The following is a 9,433-nucleotide window of genomic DNA, read 5'->3' as shown; positions in this document are numbered from 1 at the left end:
TTATTTTTCCTAATATTGATGAGAATAACAGGAATACTAAAATTTAATTTGTTTTGAATTGATGTGTGATACAGCATAAGCATGCTAATAGCAATTTTTTAGAATTTCGCTCGCCGATGGGAGGACCGAAATCTGTCGACCGAAAAAAGGAGCATTACAATGCGTTATATTTCATCTGGCAATTTTTTCGTTACGGTGGTTTTTCGTTATGTCTAGCAGCGGCCTCAAAGTTGCCGATTACAGGAGTAGCCCAGTTCTCGAAAGAGGATATTTTTGCTTGTCTTCATAAGGGTTAAAAATGTGGGATAATGTTACGACCCCTGTAATCAAATGAACTCGCCAAATTTGATCAACAAAGCAACAGCACAGGACGCGGCAACAACATGCCTCAAGAATTGCGCGTTGTTCGTTGCTTTCAGTGCTTAAAATATCAGGTAAGTTGAAGGTTAATGCAATAGCAAAAGAAAGTTTTGAAATTGCGTTCATTTTCTCTAGGTGGACATTGTAAAAAAGGCCAACAAATGGGCGTGCAAAATGTGTGGCGCCAAACAATCGCTGGCGCGTGAATACTTTCGTGGAACGGGCCAAGATTGTCGAAGCATGGTGCAGCAGCTCTCTGTCCGGCACCTGGAGATGGATCAACGCGAAGCGGAGGTTGCTGAATTGGTGTTGCAAAATAAAATAAAACTGCCCCAACCGACCCAGCTAGATTCAGCTATGTTGCGAAATGGCACAAACGAAAGCACCAATACGACATCGAAAGGTCCGAGCAAGTGGGCCGCATTTCTTACAAAGGAGGAAAACGACGACCCATCAGATGCTTTGGACCCTTCTGAATCACTGGAAAGCGTGTCCTGCACCACGTTTGATCGCGAACGTATCGGGTGCCCGGTGAAGCAGAGTAACGCATGGAGTAACTATCCAACAGTTCAACATGATTCGTCTGATTCTGATGCACAGTTGGCCTTAAATATGGATGACATTTCTCCGAGAGATTTTTCTTCGAACGGCATTTGGAAAGCTGAACAAAAGAATCCCGTATTCTACCCAAATCGTTCCGTCAAGAGAGAGGAACGTAATACAAAACGATTTCAGAACTACGGTGCTCAAAAAGGCTGGACTCAAGCTACAGGGACTAGCTCCATGCAACTGCCGGACTTTCATCGTAAAGGAAACAGTAACAATCGTTCATTTAAAGATCGACCGGGAACGTTGCCAAAACCATCAACGACCAATGCTGCCCCACCGTCTGCTAGTTACAAACCATCGCAAATGCCATGTAAAAGAAAGTGTTCAGAAGCAAGTGCCACAGCGCCGCTCATGAATTTTGGTAAGCGTTCGGCCGACGAAAGTACGTCAGCAGCAACAATCTCGAATACTCCATCTGGTAATAGCAAGGACAACAGATCACACCATTCAGGTCCACCTGGTAATGTATCCTCGAAGTGGGCAAAGTTCTTGCCGAAAGATGACGAAACGAACGAAAATACAGACAGTAATTTCATCATTTTTTGAACACCGAACAAACGTCCGGAGCGCAGAACACGGAAGCTAATCATGCGCGTGAAAGCAGATAGCATTATTATATTTTGCATTCGCTAAAGAATCCAAATGTACACAATTAAACAAATAATAACGGTTGTCACAAACATTCCACCGTACATCACGTACTTATCCTCGACCAGCCTTCGTTCGATCATCTTCATCGTTTGGTTCGACAGGCCCAGCGTATTGCCAATATCGAGTATTCGTTTTCGTGCCCCCTTCAGGGTTTCGCGCTGGGTCCGTAGTCCGTCCAGAATGTTGGAGCCCGTCCAGATCATTTCATCCACCCCGCGGTGGGCGTTCTGCATCGAATTGTGATGCTGCAGCGAGTAATCGATATCGATCGAGGTTTCGGAGTTGGCGGTGAACCGCTTGTTGAGCAAGCTTTCCCGCTCCGCCAGTTCCGTTTCACGGCGCTGCTTCTTGTCCTGGTGCATCTTCAGCGCGGCCTGCAGATGCCTTATGTCGTACTTGAGCTGATCCACACGCATTTTCGCATTTTGACGCTGGGCCACGGGCACTTTGAACAGCAGCACGTCCAATCGATCGCAGTTGCTGTAACGTGAGGAGCATTAGATTAAACTAGTATGTAAGCATTAAAGGGACCAATGTGTCAGCTACTCTCCACAACGCTGAGCATTTGCACCATACCCATTAACTGTAGTGATTTTCATTTCGATGTCGTGCTCAATTTCACTCGACGCAAAGCGCGTATCGTTCAGGCGCTGAAAACATTGCTGCGTCTCCTGGATTAGGCTGTTGGTTTGCATGTAAAGGGCTTCCATGCTGGTGGCTTTCCCGTGTGGGGAATGTTCAACCTGTCCGATGCTTAGTACTTGTATTACTTTTCGGCACGGATAAATAATCACATTTATTGCGATTTACAACGCAACTTCGGTACGACTAGAACATACTCTGCGCGAAATCAACACGCACACTGTTGTGACACGTAAACGAAAACGGCAGTCAAACTGTCAAGCGGGAACTGTCAAATGCATGTTTACCTTTTTTTTGCGCGTACCAAGCATCTGTTGAAGTTCGTGCGGCTCTGTTATTTTCGCTTTTGCAGTGCAAGAAAAGTACAGTTAAAATAATGGTCTGCGTTAGATAAATGGTTGCCCTTCTGAGGCGTATAGATTTCCACGCAGACGAGTAACGCGTGAAGAAGCGGAAAATCATCTTGTTAAAACGATATGTTAAAACTGAGGAAACCACCTCGGTGTGTCTGATTGATTATAGTGTTATCAAAACATCAGCTGATGAATTGTGATGATTTGAACTGCAAACAGGGGCGGTGATAAAGCTATGGTCGGGTTCTATTGCTTTCTGTATTCATATTTGTCCGCACCTGAATGAGTGTAAAAAAAGTTTAAAAAAAAACAGCGCGTTCGTGTTTTGGAGACGATCTCGTTGATTTCGTGGTAGGTGCAGTGTCGCATACGAAAAGTGTAGTGCCGTGCGTAGGAGACACCAAAACGACATGGCTGTGTCTAAGTTTAGGTGAGTCAGAATACTGTTTTGCTTTACATTTGGTGTGAATTCTTCTTGATCTGCCTATATTATAAATCTTTCATGCATCGTACCTGTGTGCATTGGATATAAAATGTATATTAGCTTATAGCTTATCGCTCTTTCGTACATTCTTGCTGTGCCGCCCATGCCATGAGTAAACGAACACCACCTCCTCCATGCGGTGCAATTGTATAATGGGGTGATAAAAACCTACCAACCAATTTTCGCACATTTCGTTCCGGTTGAGGTTTACTACCACACCTATCATGAACAATGCGCTCCAACTACTATGAATAATGCGTTGTTACATAAGTAAACTGTACAATGTACTTTCCCTTAGAATTAGGGGAGATTTGAATACAGTTTGTGTAGCCCTCGGTTCATCGCTTCGCACCGCACGACACAGAACAATTGAATAGGCGCCACATAATTGCGTGCGCTTGGTAAAGCGTGAAGGCGTTTGGGTGAAAGAATGTGTATGGCTGTAGCGTGAGGGCAGAGAAGCGTTTCCGTAGTGTAGTGGTTATCACGTCTGCTTCACACGCAGAAGGTCCCCGGTTCGAACCCGGGCGGAAACATGCGTGCTTTTTTGTTGTATGGACGTAATTGTGTTTTTTTGTTTTCGAATAGTTTAATTCATATTGATGTTTTGATTTTGTTTATTTTTTCATCTTATGGTTTTAATAGTTTCACATCTTTTAATTTGCATTCTATTTACAGCGACGTGGATGAATATGGCTTCAAACGGGAGGCAGATTTCGACTACCAATCGTATGAAAACATCATGTCCAGCTACCTTTCTGTGCTTACAACACGAAGCATGCGCTGGCAAAAGTTTCTCCAGAGTGCGGACATGCTAAAGAATCGGTCCAAATTAAAGCGCTTCGTGCGCAAGGGCGTTCCAGGATCGCTTCGCGAAGAGGTGTGGATGAAAACATCCGGTGCAAAGGACCTACAGCAAAAGGAACCAAATCTTTACCAGACGCTACTTACATACGAATTCGATCAGGAGATATGTAAGCAAAAAAGGCACGACTGTAATGCATTTGTTAACATTTTTTAACACAAACTTCTTCTTCATTTTGCTAGCGGATCAAATTAAACTCGATCTTCCAAGAACGTTTCCGGACAATATCCATTTTGAGCAGTATCAGGTAAGCTTGTACAACGTTCTGATTGCGTTTGCTCACCACAATCGAACTGTCGGCTACTGTCAGGGGCTAAACTATATTGCTGGTAAGTAGAATTAGTCATGTGCCTGCGGTAACAGGATGGCCTACGGATGGTTTTCTTCTAACAAATGTTTCACCCTTTTTGCTATTAGGTTTATTGTTACTAGTGACTAAGAATGAAGTATCTTCGTTCTGGCTGCTAAAAGTGGTTGTTGAGAACATCGTACCGCTATATCATACAAAAACAATGGATAACCTCATTACCGATATTGATGTGCTGAGTGAACTAATCCGGCTGCGGGCACCTGACGTCCATCGGCACATCTTTGACTTGGGTAAGTGTGCCTAAAATGTTCCCGTGGAGTGTGATCAAAATTCTATTCGTTTCCGTTCTTTACTGTTTAGGATTACCCTGGCCAGTGATAGCAACCAAATGGTTCATTTGCCTGTACGCCGAGGTAGTACCGACCGAGACCGTACTTCGGATATGGGACTGTCTGTTTCTCGAGGGCAACAAAATATTGCTCCGCGTGGGCCTAACGATCGTTGTGCGCTTACGGCAGGATCTGTTGGCGACCGACGACATCTCAACGCTGATCGGGCTGTTTCGTTCGTTGGAAAAATCGTACGTACTCATGGACTGTCATGAGTTCATGAAGAGCATCTTTAAGGTGCCGGGTAATTTACGCCGCTCCCAGCTGGACGCTCTACGGCAGCGGTTCTATAGCGAACGGATGGCCAACAAGAGCAAAGGTTCCTAGGGGTTGGAGAGCTATATTCAGAAGAGATACAGACTGAATATAGTGTAGACCACAAAGTGCAGGCACATGCGGCCCGTGAACCTACTTTTATAAGGGTGCTGTGGGGGCGAAGTTTAAGCGCTCATATACTATTTTTACAACACGGACAACTGTTGAGGGGCATGTTAACATTTTTCACGCGAAAAATTATTATTATTGTAGACACTACCAACGTACGCTTTAAAAACAAAGTGACAATTTTCTTTAAAATTCATCCACCCGGTTATTCATGGTTCGCTATTGTTTGTACAGTACACAGGATACACAATATTTTATCTTATTATTCTCATTAATGTTTTCTCATAAAAATATGGTTAGAACGACTATTTGCGATCCATTAAACGCATTTAGGCAAAGCCAAATATTCGCCAATTTCGTTTCATTTCATTTCCGTTGCTGTTTATGATCTGGGCTACACTTGAAAGGAATTTCTGTTAGTCACATCAAATACCATTTGGTTCGCAATCATTAAATTATACTCCGATACTCAAACAAAACTACGTAATCTTTGATCAAATCTTGTAATACCTGTAGCATAGTTGTTTACCAAAAACCCATTTTGGCATAAGAAAGAGTACCTTATTATACGCTACCACGAAGCTATTAAAGAATTGTAGCTAACGCCCGTATGCATTCATATGCAAAACTGCCAGATAGAAGAATAGCTCAAACGTTTACACAGTAAACAGTAAAACGAACAATAATATCATGGTGCAGCTTATATCATATTTTCTGCGTTAAGAACATGCATTAACATTGATAATAAATATTGAATTTTACGTAAACTTATTTGCAGGGTTCCCTTTGGTTGGCGATAGTGCTTAACATGATGACATTGCAATCTCTTTTGTTTGTACAAAGATATTTTACCACACATCATTCTTTCAGATATACTATTAAGCGTCTCTTGACAGTACGGCTAACCACGCTAAAAGTTTTAAAAGTTAATAAGCAAATGATTAAGCAAACATCGTAAGAAATGGTACAGCTAGACCCGCCTTAACGAGTATTCTCGTGAGCAATTATTTTTGGCATACTCATATCTCTCAATTCACATCGGAGGAGTGCCATAATACCAAGTCAGCAAACAAGTTTCAACAGGAATTTAAACATTCAATGCACAGCATTTGGAACGTTCGTAGAGAAATGTGTTGATTCAGAAAGCCCTTAGGTTCTTGAATTAAGAAGCGCATGCAAACATAATTAGTATGATCAAAAAAGGAAGCAACATTCATAGGCTAAGCTTGCCAAAACAACCAACTTACCGCTGTCTAACTTTTAACCACCATTTAATGAACCCGCTAGAGCATTCGATGATTAGCACACCGCGCTTGACACGAAATATGGCACGAAACATTCGCAACAACTACCTCCAACACCTTTGTCTCCTACAAGATAGCAGACAAGATAGTCCACCGAAAACGATGGGTGCAGGTTTTCTGACACGGCATGTTTTTACTTTTTGCTGTTATTGAGTCCCATCGGTAAGTGCACCTAGACCCACATGGGGAAGTCATTTAGTTCATTTAGTAGTCATTTTATTTAGGGAAATGAGAATCATTCAGTGCAAAGGCATCGGACGCAAGTAACGACCGCAAAGGAAGGAGTTACAAGGTAGTGGGAAAATCAGCTGACTCATTGTTCGTAAATTTGCAATATGAAAGGGTAATTTTGAGTGAGAGCAACCCCTGAAGAATTTATCCTCTTTCCACATAAATATAAAAGCAGCAAAAGGGGTTTTTTGTTTAATAATGAACTTCAAGTAATGATGTAATGGTAAGCTGTTGGCGCCATGACGAACAAAACCGCAGATCTCCAGAGAAAGTTAACCAATGCAATTAATCATTCATTGTCATTGTCATCATTTCGTTGTTTAATAATACCGATATAAAATTCATCGCATCTAATATACGAATAATATTTTAACCTTTCTAAATAATATTCGTAAGACTAATAGTATGGCTAATGTCAGTAATAATATAATATAATTTGTAAATTTGTCAATCCATTCTTAAGGATCATATCCATATACATCCAAATCCATTCAGGACCATAAGCTATCCAGGGCTAAAAAAGGAAATACAATAAAACAGTTTAGCTATTCAGAGTGTAAATAAAGTTAATATAACTATAAAAATAGGTGAGTGTGTAAGTTTTCTATAATTTAATTTGATTTGTTTTCCCTATTTGCCATAATTGGCCATTGGCTATTTAAGATATTCCCCGAAAGAATTATGTTTACTTGTGAATCACAAATGGATACATTTGTTATATATCCTAATTTATATGCGTCGTTTTGCACAACTCACGTAATTCCCTTAATTTTGCTATTTTTTGCATGTTGTGCCCTGGCAAATTGCGTTGATTTTTCATACCGAGCTTTTCAGGTAAGATTAAAGAGGATATTGATCACTGTAGTTGCTTTGCATTCTACATGTAAAATTAATTTTATGATATTTTTGAAGACATCGTGCTACATGATGGCGATGATCGAAGCTCCTCAAAAGCGGACCTTCTACTCGGTATTAGAGTAAAATATGATAACTCATCACAAAATGCATGCCCAGAAATGCCTTCATTTCATCAAAGATGACTGTATAAGTTCTTTTATTTTGTAAGGCGTATTTGACACTTTCTTGTATAAGACACTAACTGATGTGTGTAACTTCCATGAAAATGTCCATAGACAACACATACCATGGCTGTCAGAAAATGTATTTTTGCGTCCAAAATCATTCTCATTTCAATTGAATGTGTGACGTTTTCCCCTATAGAAAATATCTTTGAAATATTTGAACAGATGAATGTTGAGTTTTGGTTTGCTTCTAAAGAGGCGAATGAGGCCAATTGGCTCAAGATCTATAAAAATAAAGAAAATTGCCAATTGCTATTTCTTGGACAGAATCTTCAATTCCAACAACATTAAATTCATTGTCTATATCTTGAACTATCTTTAGCTATGTACTGCTGATTTTCTTAGTCAAAGTATAGTACATCGACTTCTTCATCACTATTATTTGTCAATGGTAACTCATGCAAAATTTCATGCTCCTTAGTAGGAAACTCTCTGCACCTTTTATTTTTTGCAATTTATTCAAATAAACAAATGTACATAATATAAAAATATAGGGAAACAATACAATATCACAACCCACTACATAACACTAATACAAATACACCCGATATGAACCGTAAAAGCACCCGAATGTGTCATAATATTAAACTATACTAACCATACAATATAAAACACGTGATAAAAGATAGTTACCTATTTGATTTCCTGATAAACTTTCAAAATATTACCAGTTCAACCCATGATTTATTTGGTTTGGACACAAAAAATTCTTACAGTTCTTTCCGCCTTTTACAAAGATTTAATTTTGACGTTTCATTTAAAAAATATATTTCAATAATAATTAAACAATCGAAAAGGGTTAATAGAGATCGTTCATTATGATTGAAACGCACCATACCTTTTAAAATGTTCTGAATGTTCTGAACTTATAGTTTCAAAATATATACCATCGTCCACTAAATGTTTGAATATAAACGACACATGATGGTCACCGGAAAGCTGACCATATGGCGACCATGTCCCACAGTTGCGTGTTTTTTAGCGGTACAGTTCATCGAAAAAAAAAAACACGAAAACGTTGCATGCGCATGCAACTCTGAATGTCTAAAATGTTGCTCCCAAGGCACCCATAAACGGTTATCAAACAAACGATGTAGAACCTGGCGAACAAACCCAAGGATTTTTGTTCCTCAATGTGCGCTTACCCGCACAAACGAATATAGCTTCCCGTTTCTTCTTTGTTTTGGTGTGTTGTTTCTGCTTCTTTATATTTTCAAACGAATGATTTAATTCCTCCTGCGGGCTCAACCATAAAGCCCTGTGCGGATTGAGGCAGACATCTTCCAAAACACAGCAAACGAACAAAAAACAGGTCAAGTTTGATTTGGAGAGGAAAATGACCCACACCATATCCTCCAAAAGCAATGCAACTATGCTGCTGCCACAATTCTTGTCACATTTTGACACGAGTGTGGCTAAACTTGGCCAATAGGATGGCATGCTGCTGCTGTGTGGGGCTTTTGAGCAATGTTTAATGAACGCAGCCGAAGCTAATTTCTCAACCCGCATACACCCACAAACTTAGTGGATGCCATTTGGTACAGCTGTCGGTCAAATATCGCGCACCCACTCCTCCTCCACCTCACTCACTGGACATTAGGAATACCGGTTGAAACACAAACGGTTCCCCATCGCTTATTCATGTGTTCCACATTTGATGTGGCAAAGGCACACGTGGGTAAAGCGTTGCAATTTGTTGGTTGTATACACTGTTGTTGCGTGTAAATGATGTTTCACTTAAAATATTTAAATGTGAATGTTAACAGCGC

General features: G+C 40.4%; 3 protein-coding genes and 1 non-coding gene across 4 annotated transcripts; 3 read left to right on the top strand and 1 right to left on the bottom strand.

The window, feature by feature from the left end:
- Window positions 1–241: 241 nt before the first annotated feature.
- LOC121589608 lies at window positions 242–1,651 on the top strand. Its single transcript, XM_041908671.1, has 2 exons — window positions 242–434; window positions 496–1,651. Exons 1-2 carry the CDS (start codon window positions 384–386, stop codon window positions 1,513–1,515), a joined length of 1,071 nt encoding a protein of 356 aa, XP_041764605.1. The 5' UTR covers window positions 242–383; the 3' UTR covers window positions 1,516–1,651.
- On the bottom strand, window positions 1,551–2,483 carry LOC121589610 (probable Golgi SNAP receptor complex member 2). The gene is made up of 2 exons (XM_041908673.1): window positions 2,197–2,483; window positions 1,551–2,100 (listed from the first exon to the last, which is right to left on the bottom strand). Exons 1-2 carry the CDS (start codon window positions 2,328–2,330, stop codon window positions 1,599–1,601), a joined length of 636 nt encoding a protein of 211 aa, XP_041764607.1. The 5' UTR covers window positions 2,331–2,483; the 3' UTR covers window positions 1,551–1,598.
- Window positions 2,484–2,512: 29 nt separating this feature from the next.
- Window positions 2,513–5,806, top strand: LOC121589609 (growth hormone-regulated TBC protein 1-A-like). The gene is made up of 5 exons (XM_041908672.1): window positions 2,513–3,045; window positions 3,778–4,073; window positions 4,147–4,293; window positions 4,382–4,564; window positions 4,635–5,806. The coding sequence occupies exons 1-5, from the start codon at window positions 3,026–3,028 to the stop codon at window positions 4,988–4,990; spliced, it is 1,002 nt and encodes a 333-aa protein (XP_041764606.1). The 5' UTR covers window positions 2,513–3,025; the 3' UTR covers window positions 4,991–5,806.
- Trnav-cac lies at window positions 3,563–3,635 on the top strand. The gene has a single exon. It is a non-coding gene; the product is annotated as a tRNA-Val (tRNA).
- Window positions 5,807–9,433: the final 3,627 nt, after the last annotated feature.

This window comes from Anopheles merus, chromosome 2R, assembly GCF_017562075.2.
Source record: "Anopheles merus strain MAF chromosome 2R, AmerM5.1, whole genome shotgun sequence".
NCBI lineage: Eukaryota > Metazoa > Arthropoda > Insecta > Diptera > Culicidae > Anopheles > Anopheles merus.
Note: the sequence above shows the minus strand (reverse complement) of the source record. Positions and strands in the feature narration are given on the sequence as shown.